The sequence below is a fragment of the Candoia aspera genome, chromosome 2, assembly GCF_035149785.1.
Source record: "Candoia aspera isolate rCanAsp1 chromosome 2, rCanAsp1.hap2, whole genome shotgun sequence".
Lineage (NCBI taxonomy): Eukaryota > Metazoa > Chordata > Lepidosauria > Squamata > Boidae > Candoia > Candoia aspera.
The window spans coordinates 97,056,616-97,080,726 of NC_086154.1; the positions used below are offsets into that span (position 1 = coordinate 97,056,616).

Here is a 24,111-nt window from a genome sequence, read left to right on the forward strand (position 1 = left end):
AATTAGATAGAGTTCCCTACTCTCCACAAACAAAATCTTAGAACAATACCAGTTTTCATGTTATGCAAATCTCGGTCAGTGTGACTTTAGAAGGCCCATTGCTCCTGAGGGCAGTTGCCATTAACCATTACTTATATTATTTGAGCCATAGGGCGATACTAGGGGCCCAAAGCACTGAGACCCTACCTGAATTCAGTCCTGCTGAAGGATACTATGTTACATCACTGTTCTCCGCCATTTTCTTGACATGAGAAACCGAGTGTGTTGATTTCATCCTGTTTCCTTGCCTGATCTGACTAGTCTGAGATATCAAAACAACAGTGTAGAAGCTCTGTCACCATGCCGGTGCTGTGGAGGGAGTTTTTTAAAAACTAATTGAATGCCTGTTGTCCCTGCCACGCCTTCTACTATCCTATGTTCCAACTAATCCTTTGGGTATCATGCACTGACTCAGCAGCAGAGTTTTGGTTTCCAAACCTGTAAAGTCAGTTTAAACAATATGGGAGAACACATGACCCTACAGGATATGATGCAAGGACTAAACTGCCCAGTTGGGTAACTCAGATTGCATTCCATCCCTTTCCCTGTGTTCAATTAGCTACTAGGATTCGTAAGAGCCAACCTGTGGCATTAACCTCAGAAATTTAGTAGAAGATGAGCAACCAGAGATGGATCCCTACATAACTATGAAGCTTATTTGCTTTAAGCAAGTAGCCATTTTTTTTAACGTAGAGGTGGAAAAGATACTCCGTGTAAAACCATTTCAAGAGAACAGCTTTGGAGGGCATTTGGTATTTTCTACACAGTAATCTTATTTATGAAATTAGAGAACCACACAATAGAATTTTTTTTCTCACCCACAGCCATAGCTGATTGCTGCATATTGTTCAGCTTATCGGAAGTAAAGAGTCATCTATAAATATTATTTAGCATTAAAAAACCTAGATATAATAGTGGTGCAATTTTGATGCATACTTTTACATTTTGTAGTTTTTCTCTATCAGCCTTCCTCAACTGGTGCCTTTCAGATTAGTCATAGTGTCTGGGGATGGTAACAGCTGTAAATTCAATGGATTTTAAAGGCATGAAATTAAGGAAGACTTCTTCTCTGAATGTTAGGTATTTTAACTTTTTTTGTTATTATTACAGCAACCACAATAGCTGAAGCAGAAATACCATAGTGACCTTAAGTAGTTTGTTGCTGGACTGGTTTCTCTGAGATCAGTTCTCTTTCTAAGTACTTTTTGAGCAGCAGAGAGTAGCATGAATATGAGATTTGAACACTTCAATAAGAACACATCTATTTCTTATAATTTTATTTTTCTTCCTATAGAAGAGCGTCCTGGAGCAGTTTGGAAGATATAAATACACAACAAAAGCAAAAAAGTATATACAAAAAAGAAAACAAAAGCAGGAAAAAACAATTCAGCCAACTTTAATGCAGAGGTAGCCTAGGTAAAGAGATCCATCTTCTCAAAAGGCATGTCAAACACATAACAATAGTTTAAGTTCTGAATTAAACATCTGAGTGGGCTGTTAAAACACGTTTTTAAATGCAGGTAGCCACAGCCACATTTTGAAATCATGGGAGGAGATACCTCTTGACACTACGTCATACATTCCTACAATAAAAAAATATGTTTCTACTTAATTTACATAACTGGTGCAAGTCTCGAAATGTAGTAATTCTGGAAGGAGAATTTTAATTTATTTAGTACATATACAATTCTGGCTTTGGTTGTCTGAATCCACAGGCAGCAAATACGTTCCCGGGAAAACAGTAGCTTGATCTGTTCACACCATTCTCTTCCATTTCTGGAATTCAACCTGAATTCCACACTGCCCCCCAGTATGTAACCCTTTTCATTTCTTCTAATCCAGAAACACCTGATTTAAGAATGCTATATTGCTATTGAAGAAGGTTGGGCTTCCTAGAAAGGTTCAAGCCACATTCCAGCTGATCCACCCTTTTCCTAGACAACAACCTTTTAAAGACATTTTCTTCAATAATTGTCATTAACAATCTGTGACATCAAGACATTTTTTCCAGTTCAGATGCAAAGTTAAAAAGACATGCATGTGGCAGTTGACTAACCAAGCAGATTTGACCAACAGTGCCTGAGTACTTCTGAACATCAGCAATCAAAATGTTTTTTCCTGTTCATCCTTAAACAGGTAAACATCTAAGGGTCAGAAAGCAAAATGATCTTCTCTTTTTGAGATTTTCTTACAGTGATGCTTTTAATTAATGTATTTGTCCAAGTGAAAAATTAAGATTAGTGCTTGCTTATGTAGTTCAAGCACATGAACCAGAGGCTTACAACGAAACAATGCCCACACACAATTTAAACTGTATTTTAATTTCTTCTTATCCAGAAACACCCCATTTAAAAAAAAGGAATGTTTTACTCAGACTAACAGCTGTAATACATAGACTGAATTAAAAAATACTGTCACTTAAAGGAAGGAAACTTTTAAGTCCTGAAAGCGCAAGGATTTTCCCTAAGATGAGATCCTGTCCTACAGATGGCATTCAGTCAGGCTGGTTCTACAGAAGAAGTAGAGTCCAAACTATGCTCCATCCTTCCTCCTGAAGGCAAAGGACACAGAACTGTACTCTGCTGTAGAGAAGTATGTCAGAAATGTCCACAATCCTGCATCTGCAGTCCTGCTCAAATGAAGGCAATGCTAGTCAGGCAGGTGCCCCTTCCTCAGCTGTGTAAGATTCTTCCCTCCAACACTGGACAAGACCCTCTGCAGCAGTGAGCAGGCAGGTTTCAGCTGGGTGGAAGGACAGTGACTGGACAGCAGTATTGCACACTGGCAAGACCAGAACAAGGGAGCCCTAGGGAAAAAAAGGACAAACTTACATGGGTCACAAAACCCACAGAGGACAGAGATTACATACAGATATATTATCTGCACAACTATCATCACCAAATAGGCAAGTATGGGGAATAGCTGGCTTCCAGGGCTGTTGTAAGTTTCCTTCAACTGCTTGTGACAGTGTCTTCTCATTAACCAGCATGAGCTTAGAGAAGAGGATTGGACAAGGGACTAGGAAAGATAAATCTCCAGCAAATTCTGGTGAACAGAGCAAAGCCAGTTATTTTAAATGAATAATATTAAGAAGAAATTGTCCACATTTGATAATTAGCTGAATAGTAAGAAATGCTACATGGCTCAAGAACTTCACCAGGCAGGAAAGAAATAAATAGTGCTTACCTTGTACTGATATAAGCCTTGCACTTAGCTTCAAGCCAAATAAACTATTTTCATAGAAATGCTCGACTTATAAACGTCAGATATAATACCTGGATCTCTTATGCCAAGTGTCATTTATCTCTTGGATTAAAAACTTGTATTGATTTTGCTACTCTACTGCTTATATTGTAAGTAATTCCATTTAAACAACTAAGTAAGACCAAATGAAACAGACCAATAAAAATAACTGATATTCCTGCTCCCAATTTAGATGTCTAATGTTTCCTGCTGATGGTTACTGGGTGCTGGGAAAAGAAGGTGGGCTGCCTCCTTTGTTTCTAGAAAAAATTGTCCAACCAAGTAGAATTCTGGTTCTGCCCCAATGACCAGCTCACTGAAAAGTCACATGACTACCTCAGAAGAAAGCCCTAGATTTTCCCAACCAATCCTGTTCACCTCAACCAGATCCCAGAAATAGGCTTTTCCATCCTCTGAGCAGCTCCCAATGTGTGTGTCTCTTTCACTTAGGCAGCAGTCCATCTTGTAAGTTACATTCTTGTGGCCGGTGTAGCTGGAGATACAATTAGGAGAACAAGGAAATTATTCCTGACCATCTTAGAACCCTTTTCCCTAGTAAGGTACCTGAAGCTGCTACCAATTCTTGGGTAAGTAGGAAGTTAATTTAAAAAAGGACACAGAAAATTTGAAACAAACTGATTCATAGCCACAGAAGATCTTTACTATATACATAAAAATCTATTGCATAAATACATCTTTTTCTCTAACTTAATAATTAAGGGAAAATGTCTATGCATGTTTAAAATATCTATGTGTATTTAAAGCAATTACATCCTGCTCTTCAACACATACTCATACTTCTGTACTGGGAATAGCTGGATTCAATCTTAATCCAACTGCTAAAGGAAGCATCACAGTTAATGAAAAGTGTTTGCTTACTCTCCTAGTAGCTCGCCTGTATCCTTGTCCAGCAATCGCAGTGTAGAATCCAAGCTAGCAGCCAGTGTACACTGCCCATCCTTGCTGAAACATACACAGGTAATGGGACCTATAATGAAAACGTGGCAATGCTGGATGTTATTGCTTCAAGCAGTGGATATAAGGGTCTATGTGCATAAAGAAGAGAGAGACTTGGTAAAATCCTTCAGAATCTGCTCAAAAAGAAAAAAGGAAGGAATAGTGGTTTGCAGAGATTATGCCAAGTACGTGCTAACTATTGTCTAAGAGTGTATGGATGCATCATGGAGAAAATCTGAGTTGACAGTGACAATGATTATGTGACTTGATGGCACATAATCACCAAATGTGGAAGCGAGCCTGAAGATACAATTGGTATCCTTGCAGACACTTTTCAGTTTGAACCTGATGGAAATCTACCAAAGAGAAGATGAAAAAACGTGAGTTATTTGTCAAGCACAAGACAGGTAAAGGCACTATATCCTACAACAGGAGCGACATCTTGGAAAATGTGGTTCTCACTTCACCAGATTAGCAGATATTCCATATATGATACTCACTTCCAATGTAGTCTGAGTAGAGCTCTCCAGCACGGAGGTCATAGCGTCGGACACGTCCATCCACAGAACTGGGAAAGAACACAGCAACACTGTTAAGAGAATACTCTGACCCTGAAGTCTCAAACCATGCACTTCAAAAATACTCATTCTCAAACCAAAACATGCATGTCCTTGTACCATAACACATGCTTATCAGTGAGTTTGGATTATGGAATTCTGAAAGTTTCCAGTACAGTAATCCATACTTTAATCTTCTCATCTTTTAGCAGAAACTGACACATGGTTTAGATTCTGTTCCAAAAGGAGAAAGTTATTTAAAAAATGAAAGCACACATGGAAAGGTTGAGAATATTTAACATGTTCTCTAAAAGGATCTACTCTGGGTTTAACAAAGCACCAAATTTACCCCTTCCAATTCAAACTTCATCCTATCCTTTACCCTGTAAGAATTTCATAGTCTGAGACTTTCAGACTGGAGATGCCATCTTTGGCTTCATCCAAGATTTGGATAGGATCTGGTCTGCGTGAGCGGCAATCCCAGCAACGGACACTGGAGTCAATGGAACCTGCAGGAAAGCAAAGATGCATGCTAAATAAAGGCTAGGATGAATAATCAAGAAGCAACATGTAAGGCAAGGCAAGAAGATTTCTTACCTGAAAGAATTACAGTGGCCTCCTCATTGAACTGGACACAATTTACCTTCTGTCCAGTAGAAAAAGAAAATATAAAAAGATTAGGGATTGCTATTGTTCCCGAGTTATATCTGACTTTCCATTCCTGGAAGTGAACAGTGCGTACAAGTCTACATTCTCTCTTCCCACTCCCCCGTCCTTCAACACTTCATTTCAAGTATTGCAAACGTTTGCAGTAGCTGGAATTCCAGACATTTCTCTCCATTATTATTTCATCCATAGCTGTGCAAAGCAATTGAAAGCAAAATGCATTAGTGTGAATGAAGCATCCTTTCTCAAACTGTTGAAGCAACCATTGCCACCAGGAAGTTCAGCATGACTACTTCAATATCTTTCCTTGGTTGTCATTGCATGCATATGCATTCAGAGCTACTTTGATTTGCCAACAGACACAGAAGTTTTGTCTGTAAAACAAAACAACTTCAAGGAGAGATGCTTTGTTCACACCTATGTACCTTGCAAAGCATCCTTCAAATGTTTGCACAGCTGTAATCTCATCCCTAACCCCAGCTAGTCAAACCTCCTACATAGTTTCATAACTATTAGGCATTATATTTTTCCTTAACTACTCTCTTCATCAGGTACTGTAGGTTTTTTACCACTCCTACTTATTGCCAATCCCACTATAATCCTTGGCCCCAGTATCAGGTGTGCACATGTTTACAGGTTTACATTTTTCCAATAAGACACAAACACAAGTATACTGAGCAGAAATATATTATTTATATTCCATTTAACTATGCTCATGAAAAGAACAATCAATAGGCTGTCATAATCATATTCTAAAGTTAAAATACTACAGCAGGCCAAAGATTGCTGCAGGCACATGACAAAGACTTTTGTGCACAGAGGACCTAATCATCCAACTAAAGTACATTGAGTGAGCAGATGAACCCTTTGTAAGTCTTGAAAAGACTTCTGAGGCTCTCAGAAGCAGAACACATTACTGTTATCCTCTAAGATGGAAACTCAGAGAAATTCATGTTTCAGAAAGACATGAATCTTCCCATTTTCCAGGCATCTCAAAGGACAAAACATGTCTTACCCCTGCATGGCCACGGAACTTGCGAATCACTTGGCCTGTGGCAACATCCCACAGCACAACTGTTTTGTCTGCTCCACATGAACAAAGTTGGCTGTTATCAAATGATCTATGGAAAGCAGAGATAAAGAAGGGAATGGGAAAAGCAAGAGAAATAACTTTCCTTAGCATCTAAATCAATAGTGTACTTTTGTTTTTAAGAGCTGTATATGCAAGTCTTCCATTGTAATATGTGAGTGCAGAACATATACTGAGGTTCTCAAGTTTTTTAAATGTAAGTTTCCTGTCATTTTGATAGTAAAAAAAGGTTTGAATGAGTGGGCAAGATTTTAAAAATATGGCAAATGAGTAGAATTTCCTGGATAATTATTGTGTCATTCTTTTTTTTTCCTTACCAAAACCTCATAGAAACAGTTTTATATAAGAGTAATAACTTAAATTGTTTAATTTCATACTGAATTTTTGAAATAAATTAGCTTTATCAATTACATTATGGAGTAGTTATTGTCAAGATTATTTTTAGTATATTTTTATTTCATTGTGGAATTTTACCTATTTATATTTTGCAAAATAATATCTTTTGTAGACCCCCTTCACCATCATCTATTTATCTTAAATTGTCTTAAGGTATTTCACAGCAATTTTTGTTTGTTTGTTTGTTTTACTAAAGTTGATCCATCTCCCCTAGCTCTTACCCTGCAGCATCTAGGACTTCATAGCCATGGCCACAATACGTCTTGAGGAGAGTCCCTTTATGTGGGTTCCAAAGCTTGAGCGACTTGTCACTGCCACAGGTGAGACAGTAATTTCCATCCACTGGGAAAAAGAAAAGCCAAGCCTCATTATACACTATCTATTTGAGCAAATTCCAGGGAATCCCTAGAAAACAGTCTGTTTCATTTCTTCTTGAATGATGCAGATTCCACTGTTCATTTTGCAATTTCAGACTTTCTTACCCAACAAACAAGATACATCTCTCATCTAGCTATCTTTTCACAATCATTACAACTGTTTTCTTTATCTGTTCATGAGTTACTAAAAGCTTACAGTTGTACACTATTATTTTTACATAAATTTGCTTCTCAGTTTTCCCTAGTTCTAATAACTCAAAACTACTATTCCTATCTTATGGAATCAAAAATACACTCACCATTGAATCTAACTGCTCTTATAGCTCCTTGTTTACATTCTAGTGTGCCCAGCAATTTTTTGGGAAGCTCAGGCTTCTTGGGCTTGGGTTCTGGAAAGGCCATAACACAGACGTAGCTTGATCACTAAAAAGATTTTTCCATGTGCATAATACTGAACACCCACAGCAAAATCTCTAGAATCAGGAATATCCTAATGCAGATTGTGTTAGGACTATGTTGCTTCTGGGAATTCGTTGCCTCTGGAATTACACTACCTTACTGCAAAATAAGAGACACAAAGAAAATATTTGTCAGTTGCAATCACTATTTAAGCAACCAGTTTTGTTTCAAAATAGATCATTTCAGTCAATGGCTATCTAGTAAACTGTCAAACATCTAGACTACACTTGTTACACAGAAGCAACACAATATCCCCATGTTGTAAATTGTAGATTTGGGAAGTTGCTGAATAACAATATGCCAGTCTTCTTGAGAAGCCTGTTTGCATCCTCACATTTCACACCCCTTGTTATCTTTACAAGCCTATCTTGCTGAAGCATATCTAGGACATCTTAAACTTTCAGAAAGGTCTGCTGAGAATGCTCTTCTTTCGAAATCTTTGCAGGTTTAGTTCTCTAGACATTATACCAACACTTCATTGTTCTTTATGGTGCCTTTCTTATATAGCAGCTGTATCAAGGGTGGGTATGGGGGACCCAAGGATTGAAACCCGTTTTTTATTAGACCAACTGAAGATTCACAGAATAGATGCAAGCTTTTGAATGTCCAAAAAAGTATCAGGCTGACTAAATATTCAGGATAAAGCAGGGAAGGGAAGAATCACAGGGGTTGGTATTTGACTGGGGCTACAAACCCGGACAACCACTATGTGGCAGCAATGAGCTAGCCGAATCTCTTTTTGCTGCCATCGAATGCTGGTCCGGACTTTCGCAGCCCAGATCTGCAGCTCTCGTTTTGTCTGTAGCAGACGATGCTGCTATATGGAGAGTCTCCGGACATTCAAATAAAGTTTTATCAGAGAGAGGATTTGAGGGTGGGGGGGTAGGCTGTACCAGGGATCCTTTCAAAGCTCGATTTCTCGAAATATAAACAAAGCCAGCTATTGAAATCAAATTGTTTCCTACACAGCCGCCGCCTCCTTGAACCATGGAACTATTCATGTGGGAAAATAGTTCACATTTCTTAGTAATCTCTTGCAGCTTTTACTTACGAAATAGCAAGAAGAAAGATTATAGGAAAATACAGGCGTCAACTCGTCAATTTACTCCTCCAGTCTAGTTTCATTAGTTCCACCCTGCTCAGCGTAGTTTCCCCACGCGAGAAAGGAAGGGCTACGACATACCTCCTCCTCCTCCTCCAGAAATTTTAGTTTCAAGGCCTCTCGAGTCAACATCAGCGTGCTCATAGACCGGAACTAAAACGCCTAAACTCGAGGGTGTTACACTTTTAATCATCCCCCTGGGGCACTGAAAGGAAGCGGAAGTTGCTGCAGTCCTGAAGGAGGTCGTTGTCAGTAGCCCGCGGCAAAGTGGGATGTCTAGCAACAGCATGGCAGACCCGCGGCGTCCCAACCGCATTCTCAGGTCAGCTGTAGTGTGGGATTGGGAGTTGGCATGGTAACGTCACGAATTGGGCCCGGAGTTGCTGTAGCACAGAGGAAGTTCGAACGGACAAGTCACGAATGATGGCACGTGACTTGCCTGGAGTCACTATGGCAACATCATAGCGAGGTCGCGAGAGGGGCCTGGCTACTGTCATTTTAGGGATAGCGATGGAAAATCACATAGGAACAAATCTCTGTCATGGTAGAAAAGGGGGACTGGGGACAAATATTGCGAAAGGACAGATAGTTTCAAACGATTAAAATGGGCCCTGATTCTCTGGCAATAATACCTATGTGTAACCTGGTGAGAGCGAGAGGTTATTTACATATTGATTCGATTTTGAAAGGTCAGACTTTGGCCTTGCTATTTACAGGTGGGTCTGCCCAGAGCTGATGATATTATTATTATTATTATATTAATAATAAAGTACTGGGGAAGGGTTAAAAAAAAGCTTACAAAATGCTATGAGCAGTCTCCCACGGCAGTTTCATGGGTACTGTTCAAAAGGTGCAGTGATGCTGTAATTTGCATAATCACATTTCACACAGCACTACATTCACAACTCATGGCGGTGGAAGACTGGCACTTTTCCTGAAAAATGGAATGCTTTGAAGTGTGAAAGTATTATTTACTTTCAAGAACTAAGTCTGTGTGCCCTGTAGTAAGTTAGTAGCTAACTTAAAACTCCCAGTTCCAGATACAAAAATCCAGCAACTATTAAATGACAACAAAAGAGTTAGAGTTTTCACTTAATTTGTTGCCCAGTTCCTTTAACTCTAGCCTAACTGCTTATAGTTTACTAAATGTTGATTATCTAGAAAAGTCCAAGGGTACTTAATAGTGCAACTTCAAAGTGAGGATAAATTGATGCCTGAAGAAAGCCTGAAGAAACCATAACATTATTTGATATGGCTAATTTCAGGCTAAAGCTTCAGTTCAGAGAAAAATGTATTGGTGTATTGAAATAAGACAGGCATGGCTCTAGTCCATTTATTTTAATAGTGCATTATTAAAATATGAGTGACTTTCTGTTTGGTATATTATTTGAATGTACATGAGGGAAGAGGCAATATATTTTCCTTACATACAGTTTTTTTAGAGCTATTATTTTTCAAAATATAATTAAAATACAAAGAAAGGATAGAAAAGATAGAGAATAGAATTAAAGAAAAAAGAAAAAAAAACTAAAGAAGTGTCAATAGACAGAAAACAAAGACAGAAAGTGACTTCCAACTTTCTCCAATACAGATATAAATTTACAAATATAATCTCTTACCATTAGTTAAACCATAGTAACATTTCTAATAAAACAAACTATTTAATCACTAAAAGCCAAGAACAAAATTTCATTTTTTTCTACCACAAGCAAGTACTCTAAAAGTGGTTGCCAAATAGATATAAATCCAGAAACAGAGTGTTCTCTTATTAGTGCTGTTAGTTTAGCCATTTGAGCCAAGTCCATTAATTTAACAATCCAATCTTCAACTGTAGGTATTTGTGGATCTTTCCATCACTGTTCATATAAAAGTCTATCATGTATAATAGCAAAACTCCATGTTGTTTCTCTAACTCCTTCTCCATCAAACTCAGAAGAAACAGTTCTGGGGTTTTTTTGTATATTAACTTTAAGAATCTTTTGAATAGTAATACATATTTGATCCCAGAACTTTTTAGCCTTCTCTCAAGTCCACCAGAGATTTCCAACAAACATTAGTTGCATCATTATACATTTTTGACAACTAAGGGAGTTAAATACCAACAATATATCATCTCATAAAAATTTTCTTTTAAGTTGTAATTCAAAGTGAATTTCAAACCTTTATTCCACATATTTTCCCATTGCTCCAACTTAATATTATATGCAAAGTTCTTAGCCCATTTAATCATACATTCTTTAACCTGTTCATGTTCGAAATTCATCTGTAACAAGATTTTGTACATTTTAGTAATAACATGTTCATCATTTATACAAAGTTCCATTTCAAACTGAGTTATTTCATTAACAAATTTATAATTTTTTTATCCACTTTAAAACATTCTAATAATTGTGCATAGGTGAACTAATGACATGTAAAACCTTCCAACTCTTAACATTTCCCTTGTTTTAAGTTTTAGTTCCCCATCTTTAACATGTAACAAGTCTTTATATTTTAACCAACTTATTCCTCCCTCATTTTCTCTTCTAACAAATGCTTCTTGAGGTGACAACCATAATGGTATATTAGGAGACAGTCTTACCTTATATTTATTCCAGATTATCAGTATGGCACTCCTAGCAAAATGATTTTTAAAATCCTTGTTAACTTCAACTTTTAACTTTATCATACCATAAGTAGACATGTATTCTATAATGCAGAAATAACTGACACTTCCAAAACTGTATGTAAGTAGTTATGGTCTTACAGCATGCCTACTTACGTAACAGTTTTGGAAGTGTTAGTTGTTTCTGCAATATAGAATACATGTAGTAAAATTTAGTAACAACAAACAGTAGTAGTAATTATGGCTTGAGTTTCAGAAAATAAGTTGGAAAACAGAATGAAGAAATAAAGTAGAGTGGTTGCTTGAATATGAATCTCTAAAGTAGAACTATTGAAGTGTCAAATACATTTTTCATAGCTAGATTTTTAAAAATGCCATTATGAGGATGCATATCAAGACGGATATGAAGGAAGGTGGAGGGGGTCAGCTAATCCAATTCTCTTCTCATTGCAGAGCTTGAGATTCCCAGTGCAAATGCAGCAATTGCTGTTATTATTACAAAAGCACTCCTAATGTTCAAGTGAAATCTAATGTCATGTGACTTCAACATATTAAATCTGATCCTGATAATAATTTTTGTCATTATCTGAAATTCAGTGCTAAGATAATGTGCTGATATACGTGACTTGTTTTGTTTTGTTTTGTTTTGCCAAACTAAAGATGTCTGATAATTAGCTCTGATAATAAATGAAGTTGTTTTCTTGTTGTTTTTCTGCGTATTATTTCTTTTTTATCTCAACATTTAAGAAATAGCTAAGAGCAGATAGTGATAACTATAATACCGAATGGAGCAGTAGAAACACACCCATGTGTTTAAATCTTGTTCAACTATGTAGTTAAATTAGGCTGCCACAAATGAGATTGTCTGTACAATCCTTTGTGTGATTACTCACAAATATGCCAATTGAGTTTAGAAGAATTTATATACAAGTATATATGCATCAAGTTGCAAATTTGTAAAAGATTTGCAAACTCTCTGCATTGTTTTTTTTCAAATAATGTTATTAAGAATTATAAGTGATAAGAATAAAAGTCAATTGAAACTACAAAAATGCAAACAAAAAAGTGGGGAGGGGAGGGAGTGTAGAAAAGAAAAAAAGAGAAAGAAAAGAAGTAACTTTCCCCTTCATCCCAGCAGGTAAAAACAATTTTAGTAGCTTATCACCATCTCTAAATAAAAGATAATCTCTCTTCTCCCCATAACTCATGTTTTAGATTAAAAAAACAAAAAACAAAATCCAAATGCTTTGCAAATCATTCTTTGTCAGCAAAAGTCCAATAAGGGCAACCAGATATAACTAACCAACTAACTTATTTATTTATTTATTTTTCAAATTTCTGTCACCGCCCATCTCCCCCAAAGGGGGACTTTTTCTTCTTCTTCTTTCTTCTCTTTTTTTTTTTTCTTCTTTTAGCCCTGGTCAAACAAGCCAACCTTATAAATATTCCCTGAATTTTTAAAATTATTCTTTAATCCCTCCAAGAAAAGTCCCAGAAGTAATTTGCTGGTCATCTGTGTATCAAGGCAAAAATCCTTTAGAACTTTAACAGATTTCTTTTGTATGTCCAATAGGTAAAGTTTATCCTTTTGTTTGTCACTTCTAAAAAAGTCTTTCCAAACCTTAGCAGAGCTCTTTTGTATATCCAGAAGAAAAAAATTATCCAAATCAGTTTCCTGGTTTGATGTCCGTTCATCTCCTTTAGGGAATAAGTCATCCATCAGATCAGTTTGTATTACATTTAAATCCCCCTTCAAATTGATTTCATAGACATCCATTACAACTTGTTCTTGTTTTACAACTTCATTAGAGCATATTAGAGTCTCTTCTGGGGCGGGAAAGTGAATAACCATTCTTGGGGATGGCTCGCACCGTAGAGTCCCTCCCACCAGCCTGGATTTTACATTTCTCTTGGATTTTATTTATTTATTGTGTTTTATCATAATTGTTTTATGTGATTTTAATGTTTATGTTTTATGTGGGATTTTATTGTAAACCACCCAGAGTCCCTCTTCTGGGGGAGATGGGTGGTGGCTAAATTTGAGTAATAAATAAATAAATATTCTGTCCACTTTCTCAAGCAATTAATCTATTCTATCCAGTAACTTAGCTGAGAGGTATTCAAAAGTTTGCACTAAGGAATTCTGTTCTATTTGCTTCATCCTCTGGCTCCCTGTAATGTCGAACATTCAAGGCCTCCTTATCATAAAAAAAATCAAAGCAATTGCCATTTTCCTGTGAGAAGATACCTCCAATTCAAAACTATAATACCAAATCCCTCTGGTCCCTTAATCCATTATTAACTTTCCAGATTCCATTTACTAAGCACCCTTTTGCTGCATGTTGTTGTTTATTCGTTTAGTCGCTTCCGACTCTTCGTGACTTCATGGACCAGCCCACGTCAGAGCTTCCTGTCGGTCGTCAACACCCCCAGCTCCCCCAGGGACGAGTCCGTCACCTCTAGAATATCATCCATCCATCTTGCCCTTGGTCGGCCCCTCTTCCTTTTGCCTTCCACTCTCCCTAGCATCAGCATCTTCTCCAGGGTGTCCTGTCTTCTCATTATGTGGCCAAAGTATTTCAGTTTTGCCTTTAATATCATTCCCTCAAGTGAGCAGTCTGGCTTTATTTCCTGGAGGATGGACTGGTTTGATCTTCTTGCAGTCCAAGGCACTCTCAGAATTTTCCTCCAACACCACAGTTCAAAAGCATCTATCTTCCTTCTCTCAGCCTTCCTTATGCTCCAGCTCTCGCAGCCATATGTTACTACAGGGAACACCATTGCTTTAACTATGCGGACTTTTGTTGTCAGTGTGATGTCTCTGCTCTTAACTATTTTATCAAGATTTGTCATTGTTCTTCTCCCAAGGATTAAGCATCTTCTGATTTCCTGACTGCAGTCAGCATCTGCAGTAATCTTTGCACCTAGAAATACGAAGTCTTTCACTGCTTCTACATTTTCTCCCTCTATTTGCCAGTTATCAATCAAGCTGGTTGCCATAATCTTGGTTTTTTTGAGGTTTAGCTGTAAGCCAGCTTTTGCACTTTCTTCTTTCACCTTCATCATAAGGCTCCTCAGTTCCTCTTCGCTTTCAGCCATCAAAGTGGTATCATCTGCATATCTGAGATTGTTAATGTTTCCTCCAGCAATTTTAACTCCAGCCTTGGATTCCTCAAGCCCAGCATGTCGCATTATGTGTTCTGCATACAAGTTGAATGGGTAGGGTGAGTATCCAGCCCTGCCGTACTCCTTTCCCAATCTTAAACCAGTCCGTTGTTCCGTGGTCTGTTCTTACTGTTCCTACTTGGTTGTTATACAGATTCTTCAGGAGGCATACAAGATGACTTGGTATCCCCATACCGCTAAGAACTTGCCACAATTCGTTATGGTCCACACAGTCAAAGGCTTTAGAATAGTCAATAAAACAGAAATAGATGTTTTTCTGAAACTCCCTGGCTTTTTCCATTATCCAGCGGATATTGGCAATTTGGTCCCTAGCTCCTCTGCCTTTTCTAAACCCAGCTTGTACATCTGGCAATTCTCGCTCCATGAATTGCTGAAGTCTACCTTGCAGGATCTTGAGCATTACCTTACTGGCATGTGAAATGAGTGCCACTGTTCGATAGTTTGAACATTCTTTAGTGTTTCCCTTTTTTGGTATGGGGATATAAGTTGATGTTTTCCAGTCTGATGGCCATTCTTGTGTTTTCCAAATTTGCTGGCATATAGCATGCATTACCTTGACAGCATCATCTTGCAAGATTTTGAACAGTTCAGCTGGGATGCCATCGTCTCCTGCTGCCTTGTTATTAGCGATGCTTCTTAAGGCCCATTCAACCTCACTCTTCAGGATGTCTGGCTCTAGCTCACTGACCACACCGTCAAAGCTATCCCCGATATTGTTATCCTTCCTATACAGGTCTTCTGTATATTCTTGCCACCTTTTCTTGATCTCTTCTTCTTCTGTTAGGTCCTTGCCATCTTTGTTTTTGATCATACCCATTTTTGCCTGGAATTTACCTCCAATGTTTCTAATTTTCTGGAAGAGGTCTCTTGTCCTTCCTATTCTATTGTCTTCTTCCACTTCCGCGCATTGCTTGTTTAAAAATAATTCCTTATCTTTTCTGGCTAACCTCTGGAATTTTGCATTTAATTGGGCATATCTCCCCCTATCGCTGTTGCCTTTTGCTTTCCTTCTTTCTTGGGCTACTTCTAGTGTCTCAGCAGACAGCCACTTTGCCTTCTTGGTTTTCTCTTTCTTTGGGATGTATTTTGTTGCCGCCTCCTGAACAATGTTGCGAACTTCTGTCCAGAGTTCTTCCGGGACCCTATCTACTAAGTCCAGTCCCTTAAATCGATTCTTCACCTCCACTGCATATTCCTTAGGAATATTAGTGAGCTCATTTCTAGCTGATCTGTGGGTCTTCCCTAATCTCTTTAGTCTGATCCTAAATTGTGCAATAAGAAGTTCGTGATCTGAACTACAGTCAGCTCCAGGTCTTGTTTTTACCGACTGTATAGATGTCCGCCACCTTTGGCTGCAAAGGATGTAGTCAATCTGATTTCGGTGTTGTCCGTCTGGTGATGTCCATGTATAAAGCCATCTCTTAGGTTGCTGGAAGAGAGTGTTTGTTATGCAGAGTGAGTTGTCTTGGCAAAATTCTATCAGCCTATGTCCTGCTTCGTTTTGTTCTCCCAGGCCATGCTTACCTGTAATTCCAGGTGTCATTTGACTGCCCACCTTAGCATTCCAGTCTCCTGTGATGAAAATAACATCTCTTTTAGGCGTGTTGTCCAGTAGGTGCTGCAGATCCTCATAGAACTGCTCTACTTCAGCTTCTTCAGTATCTGTGGTTGGGGCATATATTTGGATCACTGTGATGTTAGATGGCTTGCCCTGAATTCGAATTGAGATCATTCTGTCATTTTTTGGATTGTATCCAAGCACTGCTTTAGCCACTTTACTATTAATTATGAAGGCTACTCCATTTCTTCTGTGGTCCTCTTGTCCACAGTAGTAGATATGGTGGTCATTTGATGTGAAGTGGCCCATTCCAGTCCATTTCAGTTCACTGACGCCCAAAATGTCTATCTTTAATCTTGACATCTCACCGATAACCACATCCAATTTGCCCTGGCTCATAGTTCTTACATTCTAGGTTCCAATGGTGTGTTGATCCTTAGAACATTGGATTCGCCGTTCACCACCAGCACCGTCGCCTGCTAGCTGTCCTTTCGGCTTTGAGCTAGCTGTGTCATCACGTCTGGGGCTAGTTGAACTCATCCTCTGTTCCTCCCCAGTAGCATTTTGACCATCTTCCGACCTGGGGGTCTCATCTTCTGATGGTATACCGACATATCTCTGGTTGTACTGATCCATTTAGTTTTCATGGCAAGAATACTGGGGTGGGTTGCCATTACCTTCCCCAGGGATCGCATTTAATCTGACCTCTCTGTCATGACCTTCCCGTCTTGGGTGGCCCTTCACGGTTTAGCTCATGGCATCATTGAGGTGCTCAAGCTCCAGCACCGTGGCAAGGTAATGATCCTTTGCTGCATAGTCCCAAAAAATCATATATTTTCAAAATGTTTAAAATCAAATTTACACTGTTGTCTTTTAAGGAGGCGAAGACTCACCGGATGAATACAGTAAAACCTTGCCAGTCCGAAGGGTCTTAATCTCTCCAATATACAAGAAGTAAAAAAAATAATCCGTAGAAGTGATTAAGATAAAAGGCTTGGTCAAGCTTAATGTCCATAAGGCTGCTTTGCGAGTGTGAGACTGATGCAGTCCCAACTCCCAGCCACTTCGCTCATAAGCTGACAGTAAAACGGCAGTTTCTGTGGTCTTCTTACAAGTAGCAGCTGTCCGGAGTCACATCTCAACAATCTCTCCTTTGTTCCAGATTTTTTTTCTCTTTACTTCACTTTCTTGCCTGTATCTATATCAACTTTGCTTATATCTGTAGAGAACAATTCCAAAAATGTATGGAATGAGGCAGAAGAGAGCCCTACATCTTTTGCATGGTTTTTACTTATGGAAGCCCCTTTTATCAGAGGAATCCAATAAAGAGAGATAATTCATCTTGATTTCTGAGCCTTAAATGTCATCTTTGCCTACATAGGTAGTCTTTGGCTTATGTCCATTTGTTCAGTGAACGTTCAAAGTTACAGCTGTGCTGAAAAATGGACTTATGGCTGGCCCTTGAAATTCTGACCATTGCAGTGTCCCCACAGTAACGTGATTGCAATCCAGATGCTTGGGTGTCTGGCTTGCGATTACAACATCACAGTGACCCATGTCACGTGATTGCCATTTGCGACCTTCCCTGCCAGCTTCCCACAAGCAAAGTTAATGAGGCCGGTAGGGAAGGTCGCAAGTCACCCCAGTAAGTTGCTCCTGCTGCTTTTTGTCCTGAGGAGCCCACTATGGAGTACGAGATCCCAGGGATCTCATATTCTGTAGCATCTCCCACCTGCACTCTATCATGTGCACCCACCCGCAGCACCTCCCTGCCCTCCTGCAGCATCCGCCAGCCCTCCCACAGACTCCACCGACCTGTCCGAGGCCTCCACCAGCGTTCCCACAGCCCCTACCAACCTGCCCGTGCTCCTTAGTGTCCGCAGCACCCACACATCCCTCTCGCACTCCTTACCTGGGACTCCCACCTCTTCCCACCTAACGATCCACGCATCCTGGGGTTATGATGGCAATCAGGACTGCTGGGATTGCCATTGTTAAATGATGTGGTCATGTGATGTCATGCTTTACAACAGCATTGCTTAGTGAAGGCAATCCCAGTCCCAATTGCCATCGTAACCCGAGGGCTACCTGTATGAGGCTTATATATTGAAGAGTTACAAGTGCTTCAGAATATGATTTTTATTACATTATTTAGTAATACTAGCACTATTAAAGGTAGTGCTCATTTAGTGACCACAGTTGGGACTGGCAACTCCATTATTAAGCAAAATGTTTGCTAAGTGAAACTGCAACTGTGCTTATGATCTTACTTCAGCTTTCCTTTGCTTTACAGACCTGTGAAGGTCATAAATGAGAGGATTGGTCGTAAAGTTACTTTTTCATCATCGTCGTAACTATGAATGGTCACTAAAAAGCATTCACTAAATGAGGTCTATCTGTACACAGATTTTATATAACTACAGAGCTTAGCTCAAAATCCTGCCTCTTTTGTGCATATTGAAACAAGACTCCTCTCCTATTCTTTTTTATTTGAAGTGGTTGAAACAAAACAGCCTTTATTATAATTTGGAGAGATCTTTCTGCAGCATGGTGAAGTATAACTTGGGGGAGAAAGATGCTGAACCTTGATGCCATTTCTTTTTTCAGGCTGTTGACTTTGTGCATGACATTTTATTTTTTGCAGGGAAAGTACAGTTTAAGTTTTGCTCCCCAGTTTGAAATTGTAGCTAGAAACATTTGTTTTATGTTTGAATATAATACTTTTGCTTTTCTCTCTAATGAGTTTTCATTTGCAGATACAAGCCTCCAACTACAGAAAACAACCCTACCTTGGAAGATCCCACACCAGATTATATGAATCTGCTAGGAATGATTTTCAGTATGTGTGGCTTAATGCTGAAAGTGAGTATTAGAATACCCAGCTTTTGACTGAAAGACATCAAGAGCTCTAGCTGAACAAATCAAGTAAAATGTTATACTACTTGCATATTACTATATAACTACTGAATTGCTATTGGATGGTATAATCCTACCATTCTGCAATAAGAACTGGATGATTCTTCATAAGCTCCAGTTTTCCTTCTTCCCTGGGTTGAATTGGATTAACTGCACAATGTATCTCAGTTTAGACATTTCCCTTTCAACCCCCAAAGGCTGACCAGTTACTATTTAACTCTTGGCAGTGAATTAATAGCTTAATGTTTCAATTCATATTAATGGAGTTTATTTTTAGTAGTTTGAGTGAAGCTAACATAGGCTGTTGAAGGTGTATTAATATAAATGATTCCAGAAGAAATCAAGACTGCCTCTAAAGGCTGTGTAAGTATTATGGAACATTATAGATGACAGAATAGTTAAAATGAAGTTCCTTTCATTGGATGAATGGTTCACTATATATCCATGCCACAGGCAGTATATAAAGGTGTATCCTATACTAGGATGCCTTTCATTAATTTCAGTTTGATTCTGCCTAAGGGATCTAAATTGTACCTAGAGGATAACATCACTTCTCTTCTAAGTAAAAGCGATAATAATACCCATCAACTGGTAATAGTCCCATCATATATAAACATCTTTGAAAATATGTCAGTTACTTTACAACAACTCATATTATTCAGATCTCAATTCTAGATTAAAACATCTAAGAGTTTAATTATAACAGATCTCTGATAGCATTAAGAGACAGATACTCTAATAGTAATTCAGCTGTGTGCTCTGAATGGATGGCTTGTATGAAATAACAATTAGTTATATAACTTAGAAGCCATCATCAGGTTAGTATATATAGAAGTGCAACTTAATTATGAGATGTGTATAAGCTTTACTCAGTGCCATTTATTTGATCCTCAGTCATCACCATCTTTTTACGGATGGCCAAGGCTTTATTCAAATAAGAATAGTCTACACCTACAGTGTCAAATCTTTTAACTGGTGCTAAAATAATCTAAAAAAAGAGAAAGCTTTGCATGAGTTTCTATTTGGGAATGACAACATACAAAGTTTAGGAAAAAATCCAGAAAAACCTACTCTGTAATAACAGTATGTTGAGATCTGTATGGTGGTATTTCACAAATAATAAATCTCTATCTGAATGTGTTAACAAAATGTTGAAGGAATGTTGATGTGTTTTTTCTAATCCTCATAAGTTCTGCAATACTAATTCTCAACATATACATTTTCTTGTTAAGATTATTAAAGCACACAACTTCGTATGTCATATATGTCTCTTTTGAAGTTAGAATTTTCAGTTCATATTTCTCATTGACAACTGAAAAAGTCTGAATTCTTTAATATGGCTTTAATTATTTATTTTTAATCATATGTGTTTTATAAGTAACTTGGCCATGAATATGCTTTAGCAATATTTATTAGTTTTTAAAACTGAAGACTGTCCCTGAGTTCCCAGGAAGAACAAAGTGGAATATTTATAAACCCCATGTGGGAGAGATGGGCAGTGATAAAGTTTGATAAATAAATAAAATATTGTTAAACGTGAATAACTCTGATACATTTTTGTGACCCCATGAGGCTCTCACCGTATTTTTCTATGGTGTTTGCAGCTAAAGTGGTGTGCTTGGATTGCTGTCTACTGCTCATTTATCAGCTTTGCCAACTCTAGGAGCTCAGAAGACACCAAACAGATGATGAGCAGTTTCATGTGAGCCATATTCTTTTACATCTTTCAGACTTGTATTGTGTCCTGGTTTCCCATGGTAGTCATTTCTGAGTACATAGGTCTTGCCCTGGAAATTATTTTTCAGGAATGCTAATACCGAAGTTCTCAAAATTCCAAATATGCCCATCAGCCCAAAAAGCTTACTGATTCTTGTCTTTCATTTGATTTGAGTAGCTTTCCAGCTGATGGGGACCCCCTCTGTTCAAAATAAAAGCTGTTTCACCTCTCATCAAAATGAAGCCTTGATGGCTCCATGATAGATTGATAACTGAAGTTGCCTTCTCTTCCTTGTGTTGGCCTTTCTGCTGAGTTTATACTCCTGGAAGAGCAGTGTGGTACATCACCACTGACAAGAAAAGTTGCCAAATAATGGAATCTAGAAAACTAGCTTTTGTGGTAAATTTTTATTAGCTTCTTTTGCCTGAGCATCTCCATTTTGCCTCTTTACCTCTTAACGTGTATGCAAGGGATCCAGGTAAACCTGCCTCATTGTCCACCCTTTCAAAGGCTCCTTGGAATTGAGATAGATGTTATATTTACAGAATAGAAGAGATGTTACTTTAAGAAGCAGGCACTATTGAAAGGGAGCAGCAACTTCTACCTCACTGTAAGTAAGGACTCTAGAAAAATGGATCTGGAGTCCATCAGTGGAGAGGCAAAAGCAGTGATAGCATATTCCTTTGACTCATTCTGGACATTCACACTTTACATGTGGAAGCAAACATCCTAGGATTAAAAGTCACACAAGCTTCAAGTCACCTCAGTGATCTGATCTTCACAGGGTTTCATGTTTACATCTGCCATGAGGAAATGCCTGTAAATATCAATCCCTTTGAACCTTTATCACCTGGGAGACTTGAGTGGGGTGGGGCTCCCCTCTGCTTGCATGATGAATTTAAACTCTTTTTGTAAAGCCTCAATAGAGCTGCTTTTTTTCCCTCTGCTTGATAAGTTCTTAACCTTATGCAGTTTCTTTCAATGTATTTTCTTCCTTTCCCTTTATAGTGCAACTACCTCCTACCTGTATTTCCATTTCTTTTCTTCTTTTTTGCTATTGTATTGAAAAGAAGTGGATTGTGTATGTTTGTACTTCTAGATTTGTATGACAGGGTTTTCTATATATGAGAATGGTATGTATATGTACGTGCAGATAGGAATCAATTATTATGGGGTGTGTCATTTTACAGGCAATTCATTTTAATCAATAGTTATTCAATTTGTTTTTGTTGCTGCTTTGTTCTTTTATGGCTGTGGGCTTTTATATATGTTTCTACATAATATACAAGTTAACACATGGACAAATTTATTGAGGGGAGCAAATCTCCAGGACTGGTTGGCAACCTGGGTTTACATGACAATGAAGTTGGGCAGTACATGGGTTTTTTTATTTATGGGTTTTCCCCCCTCTTTAATCTTTCTTTTTTGAGGAGGGAGGGAGGTTGTCTTGAATTTAAGATCACCCATAAGAGTTCCTGGAGGAAAGAGAGTGATGAAACATACATCGTGATGTCACAATGCAAACCCTATGGCTTAAATACATCTGTCTGATGCCAGAATGCAAGTACAGAGGGGTAGGTTTTGAATTACACTGTCACTGCACTCATCTTATTTTCACTACTGGAGCTATCAGCAGATGCCTATGGGATTATCTTCCTTTCTGATAAATAGGTGATTGCCTCAGATTTTTACACTGTGAAAGCAACTCTGCTGGCAGTTTTAGGGGCCCATTACAGTTTTGGAACCCGGTATGGGCGCTGTCCAGTAGATGTGGAAATCCTTGATTTTTGCATTTTTGAGGATTTAGCCTATAAGTAACGATTCCCCCTTTCTCTAGTTGTGTCAGCAGCTTAAGTAATAAACTAGCTCTTTCTCCCTTTCTAATTTATCCTCTTGTCCATTGACCTCTTTTTCAGACTGTTCTGTTCCTTTTTGGGATTATAATGCTTGAATCTAACAATAAAGTATTTTTAAATTGATATTATTCTGCTTTTCTCATAGAAAACTCTATTTTCTTGTTTAAATTCTGAAGTTTTAGTCCTTTTCTGCCTGAAAAAATCATTCAGTGAATTTCAGTAAAGGCTAAGGATTATAAATTAAATCACTTCTTGTTAATTTGGTAGAAGTTATTTGTTTTGTGAGCCACCTCTAGTTGAGGCTTCAAGGGCAAGAAGTATTTGTTTAGTTTCTCAGTTGCTAATTGTTGCTGAGGAAAGCACTTGCAAGAAAGAAATTTAGACTGATATCAAATACATATTCCTGAGTGCATGTAGATAAACCACCCAGAGTCCCTCTGTGTGGGGGAGATGGGCGGTGATAAATTTGATTGATAAACACAAACAAACAAACATTTTAAATTTGACTACCTATTTGGAATGTTGGGATAATTGTAATTAATTTTGATATTACTGTGGATAAAATGTTAAGGATTCTACAATAATTCTGTCACTACTATCCTTTCACCAGGTTGTCCATCTCTGCTGTAGTGATGTCCTATCTTCAAAATCCCCAGCCCATGTCTCCTCCTTGGTGAAAAGATAACACCTTCCTTTAAAACTCCTCTTGCCAAGTAGAGGTGCTATCCTGTTGGGAGTGGAACATTTTCTTAGACAACATAAGCATAGTTGCACAAGTGCACTGCAACATATTGGAAATATTTACTTCGCTATATCAATAAAGTAATTATTGTTAAAGATGCCAAATTTTCTTAATGTGTTAAGAATGCAATTTGTTTGTCCGCCAATATGACTCTTAACCAAGCCAATATGAACAATGAATTCTCAATATATTTCCTGGACTATTAGGAAGGTCTGCTCCCTGGAAAAAGGAATCAGTGTGGTCCAGAAGCAAGTTTATCATCAATAAATCAATTTTAAAAAGCCACATCAGTACTTGAAGCCAATTAGCATACAACAGAAATAATGTCTTGGGAGGACTATCTGTTATTTATTGGTATATCTGCCAATAACAGAACATAGGGAACAAAATTAGATTATCTTGGGCACATCTGCAAAAAAGACTCTTGAGAGTTTAAGGCCAGCTAGATACTGTATGCTTTCTTCCTTCTTGAGGATGTCTATTCAAATCCATTTAATATGGATTCATTCTGGAATGCTAACTGACTCTGCAGCCAGTCACAGCATTGTCACAATGCAAATTACCTCTGTGGCTTGGGAAATACAGCATTTCCTCATTTCAGACTACTAAAACAGTCTCAGCAAGAAGAAAAGGAGGCAACATCTT

At 38.1% G+C, this 24,111-nt stretch overlaps 2 protein-coding genes across 3 annotated transcripts; one reads left to right on the plus strand and one right to left on the minus strand.

The window, feature by feature from the left end:
- Positions 1–2,339: 2,339 nt before the first annotated feature.
- WDR83 (WD repeat domain 83) lies at positions 2,340–9,029 on the minus strand. 2 transcript variants are annotated; one of them, XM_063292486.1, is made up of 10 exons: positions 8,968–9,029; positions 7,625–7,883; positions 7,170–7,290; positions 6,478–6,583; positions 5,394–5,442; positions 5,179–5,305; positions 4,740–4,807; positions 4,162–4,270; positions 3,661–3,775; positions 2,340–2,845 (listed from the first exon to the last, which is right to left on the minus strand). In XM_063292486.1, exons 2-10 carry the CDS (start codon positions 7,725–7,727, stop codon positions 2,693–2,695), a joined length of 951 nt encoding a protein of 316 aa, XP_063148556.1. In that variant the 5' UTR covers positions 7,728–7,883; positions 8,968–9,029; the 3' UTR covers positions 2,340–2,692. The 2 variants fall into 2 exon arrangements, with proteins under 2 accessions (XP_063148556.1, XP_063148554.1); XM_063292484.1 differs by having other exon boundaries at positions 7,625–7,875; positions 8,832–9,005.
- Positions 9,030–9,075: 46 nt separating this feature from the next.
- Positions 9,076–23,564, plus strand: WDR83OS (WD repeat domain 83 opposite strand). Its single transcript, XM_063292487.1, has 4 exons — positions 9,076–9,208; positions 18,992–19,097; positions 20,756–20,853; positions 23,335–23,564. The coding sequence occupies exons 1-4, from the start codon at positions 9,159–9,161 to the stop codon at positions 23,399–23,401; spliced, it is 321 nt and encodes a 106-aa protein (XP_063148557.1). The 5' UTR covers positions 9,076–9,158; the 3' UTR covers positions 23,402–23,564.
- Positions 23,565–24,111: the final 547 nt, after the last annotated feature.

Excerpts from the sequence above, each read along its gene's own strand:
- WDR83OS (XM_063292487.1), top strand. The coding sequence starts at position 9,159 with ATGTCTAGCAACAGCATGGCAGACCCGCGGCGTCCCAACCGCATTCTC. Across the intron at positions 19,098-20,755 it reads TGTGTGGCTTAATGCTGAAA|CTAAAGTGGTGTGCTTGGAT; the intron begins GTGAGTATTAGA and ends TGGTGTTTGCAG. Across the intron at positions 20,854-23,334 it reads CAGATGATGAGCAGTTTCAT|GTTGTCCATCTCTGCTGTAG; the intron begins GTGAGCCATATT and ends TCCTTTCACCAG.
- WDR83 (XM_063292486.1), bottom strand. The coding sequence starts at position 7,727 with ATGGCCTTTCCAGAACCCAAGCCCAAGAAGCCTGAGCTTCCCAAAAAA. Across the intron at positions 5,306-5,393 it reads GGCCACTGTAATTCTTTCAG|GTTCCATTGACTCCAGTGTC; the intron begins GTAAGAAATCTT and ends GCTTTCCTGCAG. Across the intron at positions 2,846-3,660 it reads ATTTCTGGGATCTGGTTGAG|GGCTCCCTTGTTCTGGTCTT; the intron begins GTGAACAGGATT and ends TTTTTTCCCTAG.